Source organism: Stenella coeruleoalba (genome assembly GCF_951394435.1).
Source record: "Stenella coeruleoalba genome assembly, chromosome: 15".
NCBI lineage: Eukaryota > Metazoa > Chordata > Mammalia > Artiodactyla > Delphinidae > Stenella > Stenella coeruleoalba.
The window spans coordinates 28,114,318-28,139,222 of record NC_137161.1 but is presented as its reverse complement, the minus strand read 5'-3'; the positions used below and the strand labels follow the sequence as shown (position 1 = coordinate 28,139,222).

Below are 24,905 nucleotides of genomic sequence, written 5' to 3'. Positions count from 1 at the left end.
GCAGGAACCTAACTTTTCACTATTGCAGCCCCTTACATTCCGACATAAAAAGTAGTTGAAGGCTGACAACATGCCAGGCAGGTGATGGAAGGTGGAACTAGAGAGTGGGACCGGGGTAAGGCCAGGATGGGAACAAAGGTGTGGATGAAATTGGAGGGGACTGGGATGAAACTTGGGGAGGAAGTGAGCTTTGAAGGGTGGGGGAGCATGTAGTACTGGGAGTGGGGTTATGGGAGAAAGGGGTGGGGCTGGGTGGGTCAGGAGCAGGTGGTGGTGCATCTTCAAGTCTGGGGGGAGCCTGGAGCTGGTAGTGGTTGTGGGACTTGGGGGTGGAGGCGGGGCGGGGGGAGGTGGGTGGAGGGAGGGGCTAGAGGTAGGAAGGTGGCAGGGCCTTCAGCACCACCCCTCACCCAGTTTTGTTAAGGATATTTAGATAAATGTTATGAAAATGTAGTTTCAACTTCACACCCGCACATTCCCTTCTAATCAAATTGTGGCCCTAAATACCTCCAGTCAGATCATCTGGAGCTGCGTCCAGAAACCAGCCATGGAAGCAGAGTCCTATAGGCCAAAGAGAGACAGGGGTGGTGTAGTGGTTGGGAACACAAGGCTCATATCTGAGATGCCTGGATTCAAACTCATTTAGGAATCTAGGGTTCCCCATTTATAAAATGGAAATGATAATAGAACTCACTTCATAGAGTTGTCATGAGGATGAGTAAGTTAGTGTATTTAAGTTTCTTTTAAGAGTGTCTGGGGGCTTCCCTGTGGCGCAGTGGTTGAGAGTCCGCCTGCCTATGCAGGGGACACGGGTTCGTGGCCCGGTCCAGGAAGATCCCACATGCCGCAGAGCGGCTGGGCCCGTGAGCCATGGCCACTGAGCCTGCGCGTCCGGAGCCTGTGCTCCGCAACGAGAGAGGCCATGACAGTGAGAGGCCTGCGTACCACAAAAAAAAAAAAAGTGTCTGGGACATAGTAAGTGTTCAATAAACATTAGCTATCAGGTAGTGTTACAGGGGAAGGATACCCAGAGGCCTCTGGAGGAGGGGCCAGGGATGCCCTGGCATAAGAAAGTGTTTTCCCAGGGGCACAAAAGTGAAGAGACGTGACAGCTGGAACCAGGGACTCATATACTAGTTGAGGAGCTGGATCATGGGGAGCGGATCACCTTCAGACCTTTAAGCTGGGGCAAGTCATCAGTCAGTTTCCAGGGTGGAAAGACCTTGCTTTCCCCTGAGCATGAGCGTAGTGTAGAGTGAGCCCCCAGGCTCTTGGACTTTCTGGGAAGTTGGAGGGCATCTGGGGTGGACACAGCAATGAAGGGGGAAGGAACTGGGAACCAGGGCTGGTGCTGGATGCCCTGCAATGGAAAGGAGATAGTTGTACCACAAAAAACGGTCATTCCTCCCACACATCCCACCAGGACCTAGTGCAGCTGAAAGCCTGCTCTTAATAAAGTGAACCTAGACCCTAATTCATTTAACATATAAACTTAAAAGTATTTTTTTGCACGGTTTTGATATATACCAAATTTCCTAGGAATGCAACTGCTGTGTCCATCAAGGGAAGACTGAACTTTGTGTTGTTCATAATCTTACTGAGGCTTTTTTTTAAACCATTTTGAAAAATTACATCACCCACAGCAGCACACTAACAACATTTTTAATCAACCATAATACAGCCCTGTACGTAGAGGCCAGCATGTAACTGCTTCATTTTGCTTTGTACTGTTCTTATACCTGAGGATTGAAATACAGATCATTTTACCCCAATTACTATCCTTTCTTTTCTCCAGTTAGGGCATGATATTGGTTTTCTCAGTGCATGTAGGTCAGTTTTATTATCTCTGGATTCCATTTAAGGCAGTAAAGGGGTGATACAAAATGTTTGTTATGAAAATGGGTCTGAGAAGGCTGTGAACACTGGGCTGGCCCACCTCTAACCTCCTACCTTGTATAATGTAGGCCCTGAGGCCCAGAGGCCCAGAGGCCCAGAGAGGGCAAGAGGCCTGCTCTCGTCACCCAGCTTGTCCAGCAAGCGCCCAGCCCACAACAATAGTGAACACTAAAGGCAGCGACTCTGTGGCCACGTCACTTCAAGACTGTATGTTTGTGGGTCTCTCATTTTTCCTAGCCACAAAGGCATCTGTTTTATGGAAAATGAAAATTTTTATTTATTGAAGTTAGGTCATATCCCACAGTCAGCTCAATACTCCTTGGGGGTCCAGGAACCTGCCCAGCATCCTTGTCCTCAGATTTTGATCCCTGCATTTCTCACCTGGATATGCAAACACACAAGGTTTCATTTATTCACTCCTTTATTAATTCAGCAAACAGTCAGTAAGTGATTGTTTAATGTCAGTGACTGCAGGTCACGGGAGATAAAATGACAGCTAACGTTTGCTGGGGCCTCACTAAGTATCAAACATTGCTCTCAGCAGTTCACATCGAATCCTCACACATCCCTCTGAAGTAGGAACTCCGAGGAGCTCCACTTTACACATCAGGGAATTGAATAATAGAGAGATAATCTGCCCAAGATCACACAAGCAGTAACAGCTGGGCTTCAACCCCAGGCTGAGTCCAGAGCATGTGCTCTTAAGCCATATTGTGCTGGAAACAGCCAGAAACCCTGCTGTTCACAGGGATCGTGGCCCTTGGGGAAGGCAGACATTTAACATGGCACCAGAGGGCATACACTGGGGACCGTCTGACAGAGCCTGGGTATGTAGAAAGGCCTCCTTGAGGAGGTGACACCTAAACTGAGACCAGAAGCATAAGCAAGAGCAGACCAGGGGAAGAAGAAGAGAAGAGCATTTCAGGCAGGGTGGTGAGAGGCAAGAGGGCAAAGAAGCTGAGGACCTCTAAGACGGGATTGTGTCTGAGAGACCTGAAGAAAGTGAGGGAGCACCTTGCCCACCAGAGTGAAAGGTGTTCCAGGCAAAGGGAGCACAAAGGCTCTGATGCAAATACGCATCTGGCACCTTCAAGGAACAGCAAGAAAGGAAGTGTGCCTGGAGCAGAGGAAATACTGAGGAGCCTAGGAGATGAGATGGAGAGCTGGCACATCTCACAGGGGTCTTGCAGGCCCTGAGACATTTTTAAAGCAGATTGAGGTGGGGAGCCACGGAAGGGTTGGGAGACAAGAGTGACTTGTTCAAGGCTCTCTAATGTGAACAAGAAGGCAGGGACTCTGTTTTGCTCGCTGCTGATCCCCAGCCGTGGAAGAGCAACGGGCCCTTGATTCCACTCAGTAAATATTTGAACAAGTAAGTGAATGAACGAATGAATAAATTAATGAAATGAGGAAACGACTCAATGAATAATTGTGAAACTGACTCCTTTCGGGATCTTTCATCCCACAGGTACCCAGCGGAAGACCCGCCCCTCCTCTCATCCTCCCCGCGCTCCCACCCCTGCTGTTAGGTTGAGGGTCCACGCTACGGCCGCCAGAGGACGCGGAGCGGCGGAGTTCTCGCACGGAAGGTTTTGCGTGAGGCACCGCATGGGGCGGGGCCTGCGGGCGGTCGCCGCTCAGCTGGACAGGGCTGACCGGTGGGCGGAACGCGCCGGCGGGGCTGAGGCTGTGCGGCGGGGCCCGGGGCGGTTTGGGCGGCGCACGGAGCTAAGATGGCGGCGGAGCGACAGGACTCGCTGAGGGAGTTCGTGGCGGTGACGGGCGCCGAGGAGGACCGGGCCCGCTTCTTCCTGGAGTCGGCCGGCTGGGACCTGCAGGTAGCGCCGCGAGGCGGGCCGCGTAGGGCGGGCTGGGGACTGCGGGGCGCGGGCGCCTGGCGCGACAAGCCCGCGGTGGCCGAAGCGCACAGTCATCCCGCCGGGCCGCGGCCCGACCCAGGCCTCAGGGTCCTGGGGCTGCTTGCCACGCGTCGCCAGCTTGGCCTGGGCGTGGGGAAACGCGGGCTAGCTCCGGCCCCAACCTGCTGTACCCGGCCTCAGTTTCCCCTTCTGCCTGGCTTTCGGGTCAGCGAGATTTGGGGCACTGCCGCAGCCCGCGTGAAGAGGGAGAGCCTGGGGGCGTGGCTGCCGCGCCGAGTCTAGGCTGCAGGCCCGGCCCGACTGACCAACTCCCCGGTGGAGCGGCGCTGGGGACTAGGTGCTCGTTCATTTCCATTTCCGCAGCCCCGGCCTCAGGCCAGGGGAGAAGCCCAGCCTAGGACTTGGCCCACGCCCCCTCCTACCTAATTGCTGGGAGAAACTGGGTAGTGGAGCCTATTCATCTTTAATAAATAACTCTTCTGTAAAATGGGAGTCTTCGTGGAGCTTATCGTCTAGTTCAGAGCATGTATTAAGTATACGTTAAATATTTATTAGTTAAGAAGACAGTAAGATAGGCTACACGAGGCAGGGATTTTTGTAAACTGTTGAATCCCCTGTGCCTGGAAAAACGCCTGACATGTAATAGGCACTCAGTAATTAATTGTAGGAAGAATTGCATACATGTTGTTCGCCAGCCTACGTCTCAGGTAGATGACGATGATGAATATTTATTGAGTGCCTGCCATGAGCCAAGTGCTGTTCTAACTGCTTTAGGTGTTTTAAGTCGTTTAACCTGTGCGTTTTGAAGCTGAGGTTTAGGGAGGTTAAGTAACTTGCACAAGGCCTCACCAGATGCCAAGTGGAAGAGATGGCATTTGAACTCAGTTCTGTCTGATACCAGAGCCCAAGCTCTTAACCACCATGTGCCCTGGCACTTGACATGTGATGGTTCAGTTAATCCTAGCCACACTATGAGGTAAAGAAAACTTCCTCAGTTGTATAGATGAATTGGAAGCTCAGAGGTCAAGTGATAGGCCCAAGGTCACACACCCAGGGATTAGGATTTGAACTGTGTCTGCTGAGTTCACCATTTATATGCTTCCGGAAAGTGTAAGAGTTAGATAAAGCATCACACCTGTACAGACACACAGTGTAAAGCTCCTGTGCTGGGCAGAAATACAAAATGCAGCTTCTGCCTGAAAGACCTAAAAGCTCACAGTGTTACAGGTGGCAGGTCATCAGCCCCAGTCTCCTCATGCTCTTAGTGGGGAAATGGGCTCATGCATGTGACATGACTTGCCCAGGACTTGAATGTAGACACCCCTCAATGCCAGTTCAGTGCATGTCCCACCACAGCATACTGCCTCCTGGCAGGCCTGCTAAAGCGTGTTCTGTAAAGGCACGCTGCTTCCAACAGGCTGGTTATGTCCCACAGCAGCTCACTGCCTCCTAAAAGGTGGTGACCTTGAGGACAAGAGCCATGTCTTTTTCACCTCTGTAGACCTCATTGCTCTCTTACTTCTTTGTGCAAAGTAAATGATAAGTAAATACCTGTGCATTGAGTCCATGCGAGAAACATCCAGTTACAAATGGCCAAAAGAGGCCCTTATTCCTTCTGTATCTACAGAGCTAAGACATGACTGCATAAATGTTAATGGATCCTCATCCGTTTTGCAGGGTTGGTGGGATGGGTGTCCCCATTGCACAGATTAGGAAACAGCCTCAGAGAGAAAGTAAAAGTAGCAATCTGGACTGACCTCACAGTTCCCAACTCCTGGCTATCACCTAAATGCTGAGAGTAAGGGCCCGAGCAGACTGACTGGGATCGAGCCTGGCTCTACTCCTTACCAACTGTGTAACCTCAGACAGCTTTCTTAACGTCTCGGTGCTTCTCTATCAGCTATAAAATGAGATGATAATAGCACTAACTACATAGGGTTCTTTAAGGATTAAATGAGTTAACACAGGTAGAGTTGTACTCAGAACAACATGGCTCATAAATAAGTGCTCAATAAATGTACACTGCTTTTACTAGATCACATTTCCTAATGAAAATGAGAATGAGGAGTGTCACCATCCCAACTTTCCTTCTTGCCTTCTTTTCCCCTTAGTAGGTGGAATTTTTTTCAGGTAATATGAAAACAAGTACTTGGGCCATTACCTTTTGGTCTTATTTTCTATGCCCCCCCCAAATGCAGAGTGCCTTGTAAGTGTGGGCCATATTTTTGTGTCTGCTCCTTTGTGTTCAAAGGAGATGAAAGGAGATGTGTTAGATGAAGGCCTGTTTAAGGATCCCAAGTTACTACCTCTCTGTTTCAGATCGCCCTAGCAAGCTTTTATGAGGATGGAGGGGACGAAGACATTGTGACCATTTCGCAGGCAACCCCCAGTTCAGTATCCAGAGGCACAGCCCCCAGGTAAGGGCCAACTTCAGTTATTGCTACATTGGTGTGCTTCCAGCAATGGGACAGAGGATTCAGGCCTGGGGATGTGGACCAGTGGGTTTGAGGGAGGAAGATAGACTGACTGGTGCATAGTAGTTTCTTGCAAGACTTATTCCTTTCCTGTAGAGATTTGGGATTCTTAACTGAGTGTGGTATATGATCCAATCCTGGAGGAAACCACAGAACCAACTTTTAAGATGTTTGGTGGGGGGGGGGGGTCTCTTATTTATGAAATATGAGGAGTGGCCTCTCCATTTATGGAAGTTTTTAAGTAGAAACCGAAGTACTTCCTTTCAGGGATGCTGTAGATGTAAAAGATTAGACCAGGTGACTTTAAAAAGGCTCTCAATATTTTAGGATGCCCATTACCCTATTAAGAAGACTTAGAGAAAATAAACCTGTTTAACCCATCCTTTCCCAAATTGATTAGGGAGACCTTGTCTTATTCTGTGAAGCAGTGTTAACCTTTGCTATCCCATTTGCATCCCCTGTCCTGGCCACCCTGGCTCCAAGATTCTCACAGCCGATCACTGCTGTGATCTACAGAGTGAGATAATGCAGGTCTTCTGGGAGACAGGCAGGGCCTCTTCCTTTAAAGGTGTCTGAACTACAGCTCCCCTCTCTGCCGCAGCCTGATTTGTTTCTACTCTCTGGTGTATGTTCTCAATTTATTTGAGTTTGAATTCAACCCCAGAATACAGATATAGTGTTTCTTTGCTGGTGAAGTGATAAATTGTGTTTCTCTCTAAGGGCATCTGAGATTTAAATTACATTTCCTCCCTTTCTAGAAGGAACACTAACCCCAGTTCTCATTGCTTCCTTAACTTCTTCCCCTACCTACATTTCCAGAGGAAAGAGGTAATAGGCAGGACATCTTTTAGCTATTCATAGATGCCCACCTGTGAGGTGTCAGTGATGGCACATCAAGATGTTACTGCCTGGGACCTGGTTGATAAGGTAAGGGCTTTACTTGTAGCTGCTGATAGAGACAGCTGATTTCCTGGGGTGTGTCTTTCACAGGTACCACAGATTACTGTTGGGGTGTTGGCACAAAAATACAGAGGAGGGGACTTCCCTGGTGGCGCAGTGGTTGGGAGTCCGCCTGCCGATGCAGGGTACGCAGGTTCGTGCCCCGGTCCGGGAGGATCCCACGTGCCGCGGAGTGGCTGGGCCCGTAAGCCATGGCCGCTGGGCCTGCGCGTCCGGAGCCTGTGCTCCGCAGCGGGAGGGGCCACGGCAGTGAGAGGCCCACGTACCGCAGGAAAGAAAAAAAAAATACAGAGGAGACGAAATTGAAACTTAGCCTCTGATGTCAGTCACATATTCACACCTGGCTTCTCTGGTAGACCAAAGTCCTGTCAAGACAGTGGTTTATGGGACTTCCCTGGCGGTCCAGTGGTTAAGGCTTCACCGTCCAATACAGGGGGTGCAGATGCAATCCCTGGTTGGGGAGCTAAAATCCCACATGCCTCGCAGCCAAAAAACCAAAACATAAAACAGAAGCAATATTGTAACAGATTCAATAGAGACTTAAAAAATGGTCCACCTCAAAAAAATCTTTAAAAAAAAAAAAAAAAAGACAATGGTTTATTAGAACCTGGGCTAGGAGCCTGACTGCTCACGTTCAAATCCCAGCACTGCCACTGTAGAGATTTGTGACCTTGGGCAGGTTACTTAACATCTCCAGTCCCTCAGTTTTCATCCTCTGTCAAATGGGAATGATGATAGTGCCTACCACATGCGAGATTAAATGAGTTAATACTTACATAGCACTTAGAACACAGAACGTGTTAACTGCTATTATTGTCATTTTATTATTACCATTATTAGCATCCATTCTCATCTTCCCCATTCTTATTTGTTCCCTGTCTCATTCCACAGCAAGTCTATATGTTAAAAAGTAGACTTAAAAGTAAAAAAAATCAAGGGAATAGAGTTTAACATTAAGACTGCGGGGAGTAAAAGACCAAGCACACATGCAGGCCTAAAGGTCTTACTTTTTTGCTTTGGTTAAGCCTCAGACTTGGTACTAGGCTTAGGTGAAGCCAAGGAAAAGGGAGAGGGAAGGCACTGTTTGTTACATCGTTGTGCTTGTCCAGGTGGTAAATGCTGACTGCATTCTCAGGGAAAAGGCAGGCTTGTGCTAGCACCTCAGAGGAATCCTTTGTGGGGCCTGCCTTTCCCCTGTTTGACCTGACTGTTGCAGGACACTTAGCCTGCTGCTGAGCTCTCCCCGACCCCACTGTCATCTTCTCACATACCCTCTCATGTCATCACTGCCTCTGTGGCATAGCACTCAATTAGTGAGTTCCTCCTCTGACTCTAGAACAGGGGTTCTTCACGGGGAGGCCCTGAACCCCCTAGGAGGAATCTGTGGAATGGATGTCAGAAGGTCCATAAATTACCTGAAATTGTAGGTAAAAACTTATATATATGTAGTACCTTTTCTGGCAAGAAAATTCATAACTTTTATCAGATTCTCAAAGGACTGTGGGACATAAAAAGGTTAACCATAGCTATAGGAGAAAGTCTAAACTCCTCAATTATAACAGCTGTCATTTATTGAGCACTTAACCAGCTGCCAGGCACTGGGTTAAGCTTTTATTGATATATATACATCTTTTTAATCCTTACTACAACCCTGTGAGGTGGGTACTGTTATTCTTCCCATTTTACAGATGAAGGCACTGAAGCTGGGCATCTTCCCAAGATCACACAGCTAGCAAAACAAGGATTTAAATGTAGATCTGTTTCTGCTTCCAGCATTCAGCTCTCAGCCAGAATGATGTACTGCCTCTCCCTGTGGACTTTCACTGTCCTCCAGAATTCGCTGTGAACCTGCCAACCTCATCTTATCCCCCTTTTCCTCCTTTCTTAAATCTTTATTTCAACCAAACTGATTTCTTTGGTGTCTCAATTCTGCCTTGTTTTTGGTTCTTCTGCTTTTGTTTGAGCCTCTCATCTGACTGGACATGCCCACTCTCTTGCTTCCTTTCCACCTGTGCAGATACTCTGTGTCCTTCCAGGTTTAGCTCCCTCCCCACCTTCTCTACTGAGCATGTTATCCCCCAACCCATAGGCAGCACAAACTCCAGTCACAACCCATATCCACATACTACTGTATGACATCTTTCCTGTGTTGTCTTGAATTCTTCTCCTGATAATTACCTTAATATTTTTCTCCCTAAGTAAGTTGTAAGTTCCTGGAGGTGGGAGGGCTAGTATTCCAGGAGCACCCACCATCTGTCTGGCTCTGCCAGATATTCTCACATATGTTCTCTTCTTATACCTCTATAACCATGGAAGTAGGTCAGGTGCTCACCATTTCACAGGTCAGGGTGCTGAGTCTTAGGAAAGATTGAGTAACACATTTGCTGTTACAGTGGATTCAAACCCAGATTTGTCTAAATCCAAAGCTGCTGCTTCTGCCATGTGCTATTAGCTACTTCTCTGTGCAGCACCTCCCACCCCTGTACCGAGCACAGGGTCGAGCAAGAGGTAGGCTGTTTTTTCTTCTTCTTTCATTCAACCAAACTGTACTTTCTTAGAATTCTAGGGACCACCGTTGTCTGATTCTCTAAAACTATACTGTCCAGTATGGTGGCCGCTAGCCTCATGTGGCTATTTAAACTAATTAAAATAAAACATTCAGTTATTCATTTGCACTTACCAAATTTTAAATGCTCAATAGCCACATGTGACTAGTGGCTTCATTATTGGACAGTGCAGGTACAGCATTCCTGTCACTGCAGAAAATGTGATCTGACAAAGCACTTTTGTGCCACTTCAGGATGCCTGGGAGATAGAGTTCTGATGCTGAAAAATTGAAATTTCTGAGACATTTTGCCAATTTGTGGAAGATACAAGACAGAGTATTCTGAAATTGGTAATGCCCCCAGGACATCCATACTGTTAAGGTAACTCTCAGAGCATTACTCCAGAGCAGTTGTTCTCAGACTTGAGCATGCATCAGAATTACTTGGAGGACTCCTTAAAACCAGATTGGTAGACACTCCTTTCAGGGTTTCTGATTGAGGAGGTCTAGGGTAGGGGCTGAGGATTTGCATCTTTCACAATTTTGAGGGTAATACTGATGCTCCTGGTCCAAGGACCAACACTTTGAGAACTGCTGCTCAAGAGTAGTACTTGAAATGTGCTACACCGTGCATCAGCACCCCGACTGTTCACAGCACGCCCACGAGGTTGGTGCTGATTGTCTCCATTTTCACATGAGAAAATGAAGGCTTAGAGAATTTCATTAGCATGCCCAAGATCCCAGGGTTGGAGGCTAAGTTGGCATTGGAACCAAGTAAATGGACACCAGAGTCTGTGTTAGATACTGTCAGAGTCTAGGTGTAAGAACTTTTGGGGAAGGGGTCAGACCTATAGCCAGAGCAAGTGGTTTGCTCAAGCAGGTATACACATGTGTATTTGAAGGTGTTTAACGACAGAGAGATAGAGGATTTTTTTTTTCCATGGATGCTAAGCTAAGCATCTGTGGAAAACTCCCCTGGGAAGAGTAATGAGTGGAATTAACCTTTTAGGGCACTAGTATGGATCTTATCACTTGCATCCTTTTAAACCGTATTGTGTAGAGCATGAAGGAATGCCTAGGAGGTTGCTCTCAGCTCACTTAGGCAGGAATGTATTTGCTACATCGGTTGATCTTTGTCCTCTTTTTTCTAGTTGGTGGAGCCTCAGAGCCTATTCTGTCCTCTGATTGACTCCCTGAAATAACTCTTTCTTCAAGGCTGAGCTGGAGTAAACAACTCCTTCTCTAGCCTCACTAAATCTCCATTACCCTCTCCCCCCATATTAAAGAGAAACAACTTTTTTTCCCCTAAGGAATACAGAAAATGGTGTGTCTCATGATCCTTGAAAAACTAAGATTATTCCTTAAGGACAAATCTAAACTAGGAAAAAAGTGGCAGTGTAAGACAGTGTCAGAGGAGGGAGTTAACCCTTGTCATACCATGTTTAGTGTGCCCTCTCTACCGCACCCCACACAACCCTGCTTTTTTCCTAAACACTAATAAATACTTGACTGACCTACAGCAGAAGCAGACAGAAGCCTTTTCACTCATATATTCATTTCATTTTTACTTCTTGATGATTTATCCTTCCTCTAATATGTTACTTTCACTAGTCTCTGTGTATGTGCTGTAATGCCCTGTTGGTCTCCTTTCCCCACCAGCCCCACCATCCTTTATCCAATTGACTGATGGTCCCCTAGTTTGTCAGCACTCGGTCCAAATGTTGCATTTTTCTATGACGCTTTTCTTGATGTTCCCCAACCCCCACCTAGAACAGGAGACTGCTCTCACATCCCATGTGCTTCCCTCTGTCACAGCCCCTGTTGCACAGTATTTAATGGATGGTTTCCTGGCCAAAGAGCCACTAGCCTGTAAGCAACTAAAGGGTAAGAACTGTGCCTGATCATTTTATAGACTTAGCATCCAGTTCAGTGCCTGGCACACAGGCATTCCCCCAGTATTTAAAAATTATATGATGAAAATTGCTATCCAGTAGTACGTTTTTAAAGTAGTACAGACCCTATCCGGTTCCCTCCTCCCCCTCTAGGAGAGCTTAAATTGGATTTCATTTTACTTCTTGATACACTTTCTAATTTATTCTTAGTCCTGTGTGACCTTGAATAAATATCATTGTTTTGCATTATAAACTTGAGAGGTTAACCCTCTTCCCATAGATCCTCTTCCTGCCCCACCAAAAAACCTAACCTCAGTGTCCTCAACTGTTAGCAGCTGATGATGCAGATCGCCTTTCTTTAACTCCCCTTGAGATCATTTTGCTCCTTTCTGTGTCTCCAGCGATAATAGGGTGACATCCTTCAGAGACCTTATTCATGACCAAGACGAGGACGAGGAGGATGAGGAGGGTCAGAGGTGAGTCTTTATTGGGGGCACAGTCCACAGGAAAGTCCATGGTAATGTACAAATCACCTAGAACAGCCTAGAAGGATAAACATGCTCGGTTATCATTAGCCATTACTACTGTGGGCTAGTCATATGCATACTAGAAACAGTTTTCCACTCCCTGTGCTTAGAAGTGATCCCTGTCCTCTTACTATTTTCTTTTCTTTTGGGGTATTCTGGATTTGTTTTTGTTCTGTTTCATTTTTAATTATTAAGATAATATGTATTTATTGAAGAATATTAGGGGAAGGGAAATAAATCTATAAGGAAAAAAGCCATTCGTAATACAACCCAGAGGTAACCACGTATCAATAATATTTTTGGTGTATTTCCTTCCAGCTTTTCCTTATTGAAAAAGCAATATATTACATAATAAAGAGAAAAAAAGGGCTTACAAATGTATATTCCTCCAATATACAGACACAGTACTGTTTTTTGTTGGTTTGTTTTTAACCTTTAGGAATGTTATAATAAAATTAGTGTCTGTTGTGGAAAATGTAGAATAGCGTAATGAAAAAAAATATAACACTCATCCACCCTGTGGTAACTACGGTTAATATTTTGGTATATTTCCACTAAGTGTTGGTTCTGTGTGTAAATATAGTTTGTTTATATTGTATTTTACATGGTGAAAGTCAGATGTTTGTTTCTTGCTTTTGTACGATTAATGCTACATCTTGAATACTTCTCCAGGTCATTAAGATTCTTCATAACTGTTTTCAGTGACTATAATGGTCCATCATATGGAATGCTCGACATTTAAATCATTTCCAGTTTTTTGCCACCTTAAATATCAATGCTGTGAACATCTCTGTGTATTAATCTTTGACTACATTTCAGATTATTTTGGATAGTTTATAGAAATGAAAATACCGGGTTAAGGGCATGAATATTTTTAAGGCATTTGATCACAGATTCCTAGTTTGTAAGCCAGGGCTTTGAGATCCCTTAATAAGGATCTTACAGTCCACTGAACAGAACTTTGTCTACCTGGAATGAACAAGGATGAACTGGCTGCAGCCTCACTTCATGGGTTTTGGTTGTCCATGGAATCTGTCTTGGTCTGTCAAACATTCCTAAGGAACATTGTATAATAACCATTATGGAAATGCAGTTATCTCATCGTGGTCACTCTTTGGGAAGTGGGCTGAGAAATTATGTGTGTTCTGTTCTCTGTCTTCATCCACGTAGTGACCTTTACACTACCTCAGAGCCTTCTGTTTAGATACACTCAAAGTTCAGGAATAAATGTTAATTTCAGTGTTTTAATACTTGAATGAAAGGCAGTGTCATCAAGTAAGTGAATGCCCAACTCCTAAATGACCTCCTCCTACTTCTCCTGTCCTGTCACATCCTCCAGGCGGTGACCTTCTTTTACTTCACATCCCGGTTACATCTCTGGTCCCTCAGCATTTCAGACCTAATGACACTGGTGCTGTTGTCCATGCCAAGGCCTAGGGTTTTGCCTTGCATTCTCTGGGGAATGTCAGGAAATGGAAGGCTGAGGCTCAGTTTTATAGGTTCTCGGTTCTCCTCACTGAGATGTGCTATTGATTTAGCTGTGAATAGGAGTGATAAGGAGGCAGCTAGCCAAGGCTACATGACTGAAGATTTTCAGATGCAGCTAAAAAAAAAAAGTGCTAACTTCATCTCAAGCCATGCTTGGCCTATTGCAAAGCAGGTATGGGTATCTTGGGGCTTGTATTTGAGCTTCCCTGACCTCCTCCAGTACCCACTCTTCTGCATCTGCCCGGTGTATGTCACAAGAATTGCAAGGTTAGGTGAGGCTTGGGAGCTCTTGGTGCTGTATCACACCTTACATGTGTGCATTACTCTGTGCTTGTTCTTTTGCATACTTCCGCTGATTTGAACCTGATGGCCCTGACTTAAGGAACAGGTAGGTAGGGCATGTGATCCTTCCCTTCCATTTCAAAGAAGGAAAGTGAGGTTAGCTCAGTGCATTGGCTTGCCTAGGTCACTCAGTGGCAGAGCCAACAGTGGAACCTAGCTGCTTGTACTAACCACACCACTGCCACCATTAATCCAGGGCTGCTAGTGGTAGCTGCTTCTAACTGACCATAGTGATCATCTGCTGGAAAGGTGCTGGCCGCCGGATGGTGAATTCCTAGAGCTAACATGCTGTCGTGCATGCCTGGAATACCCTTCCCTTGTCCTTTACCTGATAAACTCATCCTCAAGATTTAGCCCAGAAGACACCCTTCTAGGAACCCTTGACTGTACACCCCAGCTCTGTGTTCCTAGAGCACCCCTTACTCACTTCTACTGTGGCTCACACTGCAGTATGGCTGCCTGCCTCTTAAATCTGTCCCCACCTAGACAGTAAGTTCCTTAAAGATGGGCATTTGTACCCTTTGCCTCATTGTGCCCAGCTCCTAGCCCAGAGCCTGGCACATGCTCTGTTCATGTCTTCTAAGTATATTTGGTGTTAGATGTGTATTTTCTGCACAGGTTTTATGCTGGGGGCTCAGAGAGAAGTGGACAGCAGATTGTTGGCCCTCCCAGGAAGAAAAGTCCCAACGAGCTGGTGGACGATCTCTTTAAAGGTGCCAAAGAACATGGAGCCGTAGCTGTGGAGCGAGTGACCAAGAGCCCTGGAGAGACCAGTAAACCAAGAGTGAGCATAAGGGGTCGGGGTCGTTGTCTGTGTCCACAGGACTGAGGTTCCAGAGCAGAGGAAAGGAGGCCTTCCTCACCCCAGTAGTGACTGAATTTGTTTTTGTTTTGTTTTTCATTTGCTCACTTCCTCTCATATGCAGAAGAGCAGTGCAGTTTCTCTTACCTTTTAACATGAAATCAAGATTTGGGGCAAAGTTTTCAAACCTATGGCCTATGGTCTGGATCAGGTTCTGCAAACATGTTTTGTTTGGCCTAACCAACCTGACTTACTCCGTGTCTTGCTTTATTTTTGTTTTAATTGAATCGGTGGCCACCTGTTTTACATACAGTCAGGATTTCTGTTTTCTTTGTGAAAATCAAAAAGTCTTTAGTGTTATCATACACCTAGATTCTGAAATGGTCATGATTAACTAGAGCTTAGTAGCAGCCATTCCCTTTAACCAAGCAATACCCCCCCACCATTCCAGTTTTGACCCCAGTCTCTGAGTTTCCTACTCAGAGAAAGTGTACCTAGTAGTTAACAAGCTTGAGATAACATCATTGTATCTGAATAACCTGATAACTGTTGACCCACTTCTCCGGTCTTCATGAACTTGTCTTTTATAGCCATTTGCAGGAGGTGGCTACCGCCTTGGAGCAGCACCAGAGGAAGAGTCTGCCTACGTGGCCGGAGAAAGGAGGCGGCATTCCGGCCAAGATGTGAGTGTGCACCTACCTTCTCTAAGGAAGCTCGTGGACTGTTTTATCATTTTGGGGGAGAAATTAGTCCCATGTTACATGTGAATCAGCAGCCTCCAAAAGGGAAGAGGCAGCAGGTTTGCTGTATTCCATGAATGGAAAGGCTTACTTGAGAATCAAAGACAGCTCTCATCTGTCTGGGTGTGGGGGGAGGGGGGTGGCCCATGAGTGGGGACAGGCAGAGCGGATGGACAAATAATGGAGTTTTCTGAGCATTCCATGGATCTCAGGCAGAGGGATAGTGATTGCAGGGTTCTCTGGTGGTGTGAATGTGCCTGAAGAACTTGGTCTTTAGACACCCCCCCAAGGAGGCCTGAAACGTACTTTTTGAACTTTTTCCGTATTATATTCCAGTCCTTTTTTCCCTGTGCATAGGGATCCCCCCTCTCCAATAAGTATAATCATACTGTAGAGTCAGTTTTGAGGTTTATATCGTAAACGTTTTTTTAAATTTTATTGAAGTATAGTTGATTTACAATGTTGTATTAATTTCTTTTGTACAGCAAAGTGACTCAGCTATAAATATATATATACTTTTTCAGTGCCATAAACATTTTCATACGACCTTGTGACCATTAGTCTCCATAATGTATTTGTTTTTAATTATTTTGGGTTTTTTTCCAAAGTAAAGTAGTCAAGCAAGGAGGAAATAAAAATCCTATCCACCTGAGGTAGCAGCTGCTAATATGCTGGTCTTTAGTCCTCTAGACCCTTTTCTGTATATATATATATAGGGAGTCATTAACAGAAATTGTAGATGTCATTTTTAATGGCTGCAAAATAGTCCACGGGAGATTTGCCATGCTACTTTAGTTGAACACAAGCTTTGTGCCAAGCACACTGGCAACCCTATAGATAAGGAAGCCACAGCTTCAGTTGAGTCATCTGCTCAGCGCCGCTTAGCTAGTGAGTGGCAAAATCAAGATGCAGACCCAGGTCTGCTTAAATCAAAGCCCATTCTCTTAACTTGTGCCATATCACTTTCTTATTTTAGGTTAATACTTATTTCATTGGTTGTTGATTGATCTCCTTGTGCATGAGTATATGTTTGTCTGTCTGGGTGTTTTAATAATGACACAGTAAAATAGTAAAAACTCGTTAATTTGCAAGTTCATGCTGGTGTGCTTGCCCGGTTCCTGACAATGTATGGACTGCTTACCTCCTGTTGTCACAGGTTCATGTAGTGTTGAAGCTCTGGAAGAGTGGATTCAGCCTGGATAATGGTGAACTCAGAAGCTACCAAGACCCATCCAATGCCCAGTTTCTGGAGTCTATCCGCAGAGGGTGAGCAGAAAAGCCCTCCTTCGGATTCCATATCAGTGAGTGAGATGGCAGATGGGAAAGAAGAAGCTGATTCAAATGTTTATTATTTAAGAAGTTTACATTTTTAAGCAGATTTAGCACAGTTGAGATACAGATTCACAGATCTGCTCCCAAAGCCCTGTGTATCTGCATTTCCCCTTTGGGCCTAGGACAGAGCCAAGTCACCAAATAAGGTACAGGTCTCCACTCTTGACTCTGAGCAGGCATGAGAGAAGGGGGAGGCGGACAGGTAGCCACTGGAGCAGTCAACTCCCTGTGAAGCCCAGCTTCACAGTTGGAACTGAGAAGTTTCTCCTCGCTTTGTAGCATCACTGTCATTCCCATCCTGCTCTTTGTGGGCCCCAGAACTGCCTTTTCTCCCACAGAGAGGTGCCAGCAGAGCTGCGGAGGTTAGCGCATGGTGGGCAGGTGAACTTGGACATGGAGGACCATCGGGATGAGGACTTTGTGAAGCCCAAGGGAGCCTTTAGAGCCTTCACTGGTGAGGGTCAGAAACTGGGCAGGTAAGGAGCAGCACAGGTGGGAGTGGGACTGTGTGGGTCACTCCTGTCGGGCCCAACAGGCCCTGTGTAAGGCTCACTTTGTATAGCTCTTTACTGTTTATTACAGAGTACTTCAGATTTTATTTTTATGGGAGGAAGAGTATGGGGAACATAGGCTTTGGCATTAACAAACCTGAGTTTAAATCTATTCTTCACTTTCTAGCCATTTGACCTTGGACTATCCAGGCTCAGTTTGCTCAACTATAAAGTGGGACTAATAAGAATCCTTACCTCCTCGATTACTGCTGGGAGGAGCACGTAGAGCACTGCCCCACAGTGAGCAGTCAGTGTAATCAGTAAAGGTAACACATTGCTGCTTTGACTCGGTAATCTAGGTGTCCCGGGCAGGGATAACCTTCTGCATGGCTTAAAGGCTGAAACAGACACATGTATTCAGGTCACTTGAAATGGGGATTCAGAGGAGAAAGGAATCCTGGACTCTTGCCGGCCAGCCTGCAGCGGCATCATTTAGGATCCAGGGAAGCTCAGAGACATTGTTGCCCCTTTGCAGCCTGCTGCTCCACTGTTATGGCAGCTCTTATCTCTATTTCTTTGGTCCTGCCTGAGACTCAGTTTGTCATTTCCTGTGAAATTTTTGCCACGTGTCCTCTGCCACTATCTCCATCTTGCATTCAAACCCCTAATAGGATCTGACTGGTTGATAGTCCCTATTACCTCTGATAGGCAGGGTTCTCACACCAGATCCTTGACCATCCCACAGACAGGCAGCCTTCTCTCAGGGACCCACTCAGCTTTGGCCATGCATGGGGTCACTTCGTCAGTATCCTTCAGAGAGATATTTGCACACGAGAGGCACTCAGCATGGTGACCCTCCCCTCCAGTACCATCCTTATTTTATAAAGGGAAAGCTGAGGCTCTTGGACTTTAAGGGATACCCTTAGGTGCTCCCTATGGTAGAGCCGGGACTGGAATCAGGCCTTCTGATTGGCATTTCTCCCCACACTCCTACACAGCAAGACACCGTTTCTGACCTAGCTCTGGCAGCTCTTGAATTAGGCACTGCCCTTGCTCACCTCACCACCATCTGCAGGAATCAGAGTGTGGTCTGCCAACAGCTGTGCTCTTTGAGCTTCTGGCTGGCCCTCTCCTAGAATCCCCTGCCTCCCTGCTGGCCATTCATGCCTCATCAAGAGCAAGGGTCATAGCTCAGGACATTAGAGACCAATAGATTGTGGTTTACCAGGACCAAAATAGTTAAGTCCACCCTGCTCATCATTTCATCTACCACATTGGGGCCTGTGGGTTAGTCCGGGACAGCTGTTCTCTGATCCATCTGTGACTTACCTGTCAGCTATGGTAAGCTTTGTAGAGCACCAGATAATTTTTTTCCGTATATTATTAAACTAAAATGTGTTTATCTTAAAAAAAAAATAGAAAATACAGATAAAGAATAAAAACTGTCCCTAAACCTAACACCAGATATATCCAGTTAGTATCTGGGAAGTATCCTTCCAGTCTGTATACGTGTATGGTTGTGTGTGTGGGGGGGTGTGTGTGTGGGGGTGTGTGGGTGGGTGGGTGGGGGTGTGTGTGTGTGTGTGTGTGTGTGTGTGTGTGTGTAAAAATAAATGTTCTATCACCTGTTATTTTGCCTAATCAGTGTAGTATGGCTGTCATTCCAGATCAGTGGGTGTATTTCTACATTTTTTTTTTTTTTTTGGCGGTACGCGGGCCTCTCACTGTTGTGGCCTCTCCCGTTGCAGAGCACAGGCTCTGGACGCGCAGGCTCAGCGGCCATGGCTCACGGGCCCAGCCGCTCCACGGCATGTGGGATCTTCCTGGACCAGGGCACGAACCCGTGTCCCCTGCATCGGCAGACGGACTCTCAACCACTGCGCCACCAGGGAAACCCTACAATATTATTTTAATGCTAACATAAGTTTCTATCTTATGTATGTGCCATAATTTAACCAGTCCCTGATGTTAAACATTTAGGTGGCTGCCAGTATTATGAACAACATTACAATGAATATCTCTAATTAAATCTTTATATACCCCTTAATGTTGTACTAGAAGTAAAATTGCTAGCTCAAACGATCTTCATATTTTTAAGATGTTGTCAAATTGCCCTCCAAAAAGGTTGTATCCGTCTTTCACCCACCAGTAGTTTTAAGGAAGGGTCCAGAGCACTGTGCAGTTTGGGTTTGTCTGGTTTCATGATACTAACAGAAAATGCTTCTACTATTGGAAAGTCTAACTCTATTATGTATGAAGACTCCACATCTCAAAAAATTAAGATGTTTTTAAGGAGTCTGTTTTAGCAGGATGGGAATACTTAGTGCAGGTGATGAATCAACAAGTCGAAACAGAGCTTGATAATCAGCTGTGATGCTTGTCAGCTAAATAAATGTTCATTGCCAGTACCAGTACCAGTACTTTGATTTTATTTCAGTTCTAGCTTTTAATGAAAAGTGAGCTAAAAAAATGTTTTATACAGCTAAGGGAGATGGAACATTAGCTTTTCAGTCTAAACTAGATGGACAGCTCTTTTAGTTTTTCCAATAAATTTTACTATGCTTTCCATTGTCTTCTTGTTAACTAAAATGATCAGGAAGCCAAAAGTTTAAGAAATTTTTCTCAGGTTTGCCTCAAAAATCAGTCAATGCTTGTTTTTTCTCCAATTACCTAGAAAAATAAAGTGAATAAATAGATTTTTCTCACTTCAGAAATCTGAAAAAGTTCGTTCAGTTGCATGAAACTTTTTTTATTTTAGGCTTTGCATTTGTTTGTTTGGATGGGAACTAATCTGAAGATTTGGGAAGCCTGCATTTACTTGATTTTGAGTACCAAACACCAAGAGTGCACTTGGGATGGGGGTGAAGGGTGACACTGCTGCCAGGATGAGCTTTGTCCCCTCACCATGCTTTCTGTAGTGGTCATCTTTGTAAAGCAGGTGGCAGGGTCTCAGGAGGTAGCATTGTGGCGACAAAGCACCTTAGTGCCCAATTTATTCCCACTACAAAGGAAATGAGCAGTCAGGTAATTCCGCTTCTCTCTCATTCAGGCCTTTCTGGCAGGCAGTAGCATCAGTGAGTACCCATCATGTACTTGGAATTGTTATAAACAGTTGAGGGACAGGCTGCCTAGAGTCTAATTAGAGAGTTGACCTAATGCCCTTAAAACTAATGAACAGAACAGAGTAGATCTTAGGCATTTACAGGTTCAACATTTAACTTTCCACTGTTTCCAAGCATCTCCTCAGGCCCGTGGTGGTGTAATTTATCTGTGTCTCAGCTCACATTTGAGTCACACGTGCTGTGAGGCTGATCCATAGAAGCTCCTCTCATAGCCAATAAGTGTGGCCAGGTTTCTCTTCTGAGCTCCACTTTGTAATTCTCTAAGCCACTATTTTTCATGTTTACAGAAAAGAGTAAGTTCAGTTTTCAGTTCTTCCTTGCTAATTATTTGCCCTGGGGCAACATTTCACTGTGTTCGATGAAAGAATCTGCAGGGGGTTAACAAGCGTAACATGAAAGAAAGGACATGGTGATCAAATAAGTCTGCCTTAACCCCACGATCTCTCAAGGCCTTCTTTAATATGTTAGTGGCCTGTGATGCTGTTGGTATAATATGTGGCATTTCCAAAACCTTCCTGGAGATAACTCAAGGGACTAGGGTCCCGGGGAACACACTTAGGAAAGCACTTTCAGTTGGATTTCCTAAGAACCCTTTTTAGGTTGTAAGGATCAGAGGGAACGGTGAGGTGTATGAATTAATCTAACTAGAGGCTTTGGGCGGAAGCAAGGGACTTCTCATCCAGTGGCCTCTGTTCTCTGCATAGGTCTAGGCCAAGATATCTGCTAAGAGAAAGACTGAGAATGAGATACATAGATGGTTTACTGGAGAGAGATGAAGCCTCCAACGGTTATGGAGAATTGGGAATTCGTGTGCATTTTGTGTTTGTCAGCCACCCTGAGTGTAGCACCCCTTTAATCCTCACAAGAGTTCTTGTTAAAGAACCTTGTTACTACCCTTGTTGAAACTCAGGGAGCTTAGATAACTAGCCCAACACTACCATAGCTAGTGGGTAAATTCATACCCTGGTCAATCTCATTCCAAGATCTGAGCCCTCAACACTGCAGTAGGAACTGTGTCCTGTTCATATTGTATAATTAATCCCTGCGGTGCCGGGCACTTAGTTGGCTTTCCAGAAATCTCAACCACCTCCTGATAGTTGACACATGAGTATGAGATACTCACATGAGTGAGGCTGCACTGGGGCAGGCAGGCCTGAAAACTCCCATCAGAGGAAAAGAGTCTGGACTTGTCCCTTACATTCCAGCAGTCACCTGCCAAGCTGTGTCAGGCCTACCTCAGCTGCAGACTTGGAGCGCCCCCTCCCCATTCTGCCCTCAGCCTCTCACTGAGGCTAAAACATCCTGGTCTGTTGGATCCTCCAGCATCAGATCCCAGTTTCTCCTGGCCCAGGCTGTCGTGCATACTGCTTTCCTCCCTTCAAGCCCTTGTTCAGTTGTGGACACCAAGAAAGAAGGGGGTTGGTAACTTGCCCAACTCCAGGAGTGAGGGAGCTAGCAATAATTTGGGGGTTGAGGTGAATTCCGCTGGACCTCTAAGTTCCATCAGGACAGGGATTCTGTCTTGGACACTCCTTATATCAGTAGCAACAAACAGCACCAGACGTAACAAGTGCTCAGTAAAAATCTGAGACAGGATTCCCCTCTTGTGTGGGGCCTTGTTTCTGTTTGTGTCCTGACGCTATCCTCTCTCCTCAGCACTGCACCCCCGGTGTTGAATACCAGCTCTCCAGCCCAACAGGCAGAAAATGAGGCCAAAGCCAGCTCTTCCATCTCAGTCGATGAGTCGCAGCCTACCACAAACATCCAAATACGGCTTGCTGATGGCGGGAGGCTTGTGCAGAAATTTAACCACAGCCACAGGTACCTTGCATTATGTGGCCTGGCTTATTCTAAGAGGGTCCCAGAAACTCCCACGGACAGGTGAGAAGCAGGGAGCAGTTCTTCCCCCTAAACACCAGCAGGCGCTCCGTGCTTTCCCCAGAGGAGGCAGTGGGATAGGAAGATACGGAAGTCTGAAGCCTTTGGTTTGGTCCCCTCTTCCATTAAGTGCGGCCAGTGACTTGCTCCCTCCCCTGTGTGGGTCTCTTTCCTCATCTCTAAAATTAGGGGATCGGATTCCTCAGGGGGGTTTTTTTAACCACCAAACAATTTGTTCAAAGGAAGTTTCATGCTAAAGCCCAAGTGTAGAACAGATAAAATTTGAACTGCTGTGGTTGATAGAGGGGAGAGGGGATGCAGTGCACCCTCCCACCCACCTGGCTTCCTCTACCTCCCTGCCCGCCAGCAGCCTCTGAAAACCACTAGGCTACTAAGGTCTCTTCAAGATCTGGACTTTGAGAATTCTAGAATACCTGTTCCATCTCAGATCATCTGGGATCAAAGCAACTGTGCCTCTCCAATTTAAAGATGGGGAAACTGAGGCACAAAGTGATGAAGGGATTAGCAGGGGAGGACTGTTGCCAGTAAAGCTATTTGGCAACTCCTTTTTCTAGAATAGCAGTGTCTAAATTTCATCAATCATAGGCCACGTAAACCAGAACCCACATGTGGGGCCCAGGGGATGGCTTGCCAATCCTTGAGTGTTGACAGGCTTCACATGAGGTTAGTTGTGAAACAAGTTTGATTAGGATTACAGAAAAGGGGTCAGGCAGAGAAGCCTCTAGGAAGAGGGACCCAAATGTGGGCAGGGAGCACAGCATGATGAAGAACTGAAATGGGGAGGTAGGAGAACAGGGGGAAGGAGGGTGGTGTAAAATTAGGCAGGCCTCAGGACCACAGTCAGGAGATTGCTGTTTATACCAGGGAAAGGGGGAGCAGCTCTAAAGGGTTTTAGACAAAGGAGTGACATGAGCTCATGTGGTTCCAAATGAGAGCTTTGGACACTCTGTGGAGAAGGATTGGGCAGGGGAGGGGACCTGGGGATATGATACAGCTTCCTGAAGCGGGGGGTGGGGGCGGCAGAGAAGAACACTGCTCACCCACCTCCCCACTCCCCCCACTCCACCAGGATCAGCGACATCCGACTCTTCATCGTGGACGCCCGGCCGGCCATGGCTGCCACCAGCTTTGTCCTCATGACCACCTTCCCAAACAAAGAGCTGGCTGACGAGAGCCAGACCCTGAAGGAAGCCAACCTGCTCAATGCCGTCATCGTGCAGCGGTTAACATAACTGCCTGGCCCAGCCAGCAGCCTCATCTCCTTCCTGTGTCCCCGACGGCCGGCTGCCCCGTGGAGACCACCCCTCCACCCCCTCCCGCACACCCTGCAGTCCAGTGCCACGTCTCCTCCATAGCTCTGCGTTCTTAGATCTCAGTTGGACATTTGTTTTCTCCTTAGTTGCATTTCCTGGGTTTTTGTGACGATCAATGGACTTTAAAGAAAAAAATAAAAACAACCAAAAAAATGGAAGGAATATCACCAGCATGTTATACAGAACCTCTCCCACTGAGGCAGGCTTTGATTATCTTAAAATCATATTTATGTCTAAGGTGTGTGGGGAGGAGTTTTCCATCCCCTCTGCGCAAAAATTGCATGTGGCACACAACACCCACCCACTAGTGTGTCCCCCCACTGCCCCCAGGATGACTAGTGGAGGATTTCCCCTGTGTAGGGAAGGGAGTGGGGGGACTTACAGAAAAAGGCTTTTGCAGCCACTCACTTCCACAGGAACAGATCTCTTGCCTGGATAAAACTGAGCAGCAACAAGAGTACCCTGAAGCATGAGGTCAGATCCAGAGGCACACAGCCTCTGTGCTCCTTTCACTCAAACCCTGGGAGGTTTACACTCTCCAGGCCTTGGCCAGCTGAGATTCTAGCTACACCTGCTGCTTCAGCGCTTTCCTCCCTCATCATCCAGGCTGCTCTGTCATTGCTTTATTTACTCCACATGCAGAAATCTGTACCTAGGAGGTAGACAGGGTATCTTTTTACTGGGAAACAGCTTGTGCCAACCCAGATGAATTCAGAGTCAGGGTATCTTGGTCTGAAAGAGAAACAATTATAATACCACTGAGCACTGATGACGCATGGCAAATCACATACTGAAGAAGGGGTGGGTTCCCTGTGCTACGAGCTCCTTGTACTGTGGTAGCATTTGCAGAAGGCTTCTGCTGACTGAAGTTAGGGTGAGTAACAAAGATGGCTTTGGTGTGCAGGCTTCACCCCGCTCTTCTCTGCCCGCTGAGTTCTCACTTGCACCAACGTGGGCAGTAGTCCCAGCCAGGGCAAGACCTTCCCCCTATAAGTGTGCAAGGTTGAGAGAGGAGGATCACTGGGGTCTTGGATGGAAGCCTTTCCACCCCCTATTAAGTGAGTCACAGACTTAGAATCAACGCTGACTCAGAATTTTCTGGCTTTGAATCATAACGTGCCTCAGTACTCTTTCCAAGCAGTCATCACCAATCACTTTCTCTTTTCTGTTTTACCCCCTGCAATGAGCCAAGAGCCAACACT

At 46.4% G+C, this 24,905-nt stretch overlaps 1 protein-coding gene across 1 annotated transcript; it reads left to right on the top strand.

Moving 5' to 3' along the window:
- Positions 1-3,564: 3,564 nt before the first annotated feature.
- On the top strand, positions 3,565-23,865 carry NSFL1C (NSFL1 cofactor). Its single transcript, XM_079946543.1, has 9 exons — positions 3,565-3,734; positions 6,096-6,193; positions 12,049-12,123; positions 14,623-14,788; positions 15,397-15,489; positions 16,703-16,812; positions 17,217-17,354; positions 22,148-22,312; positions 23,460-23,865. The coding sequence occupies exons 1-9, from the start codon at positions 3,630-3,632 to the stop codon at positions 23,620-23,622; spliced, it is 1,113 nt and encodes a 370-aa protein (XP_079802669.1). The 5' UTR covers positions 3,565-3,629; the 3' UTR covers positions 23,623-23,865.
- The last annotated feature ends 1,040 nt before the right edge of the window (positions 23,866-24,905 follow it).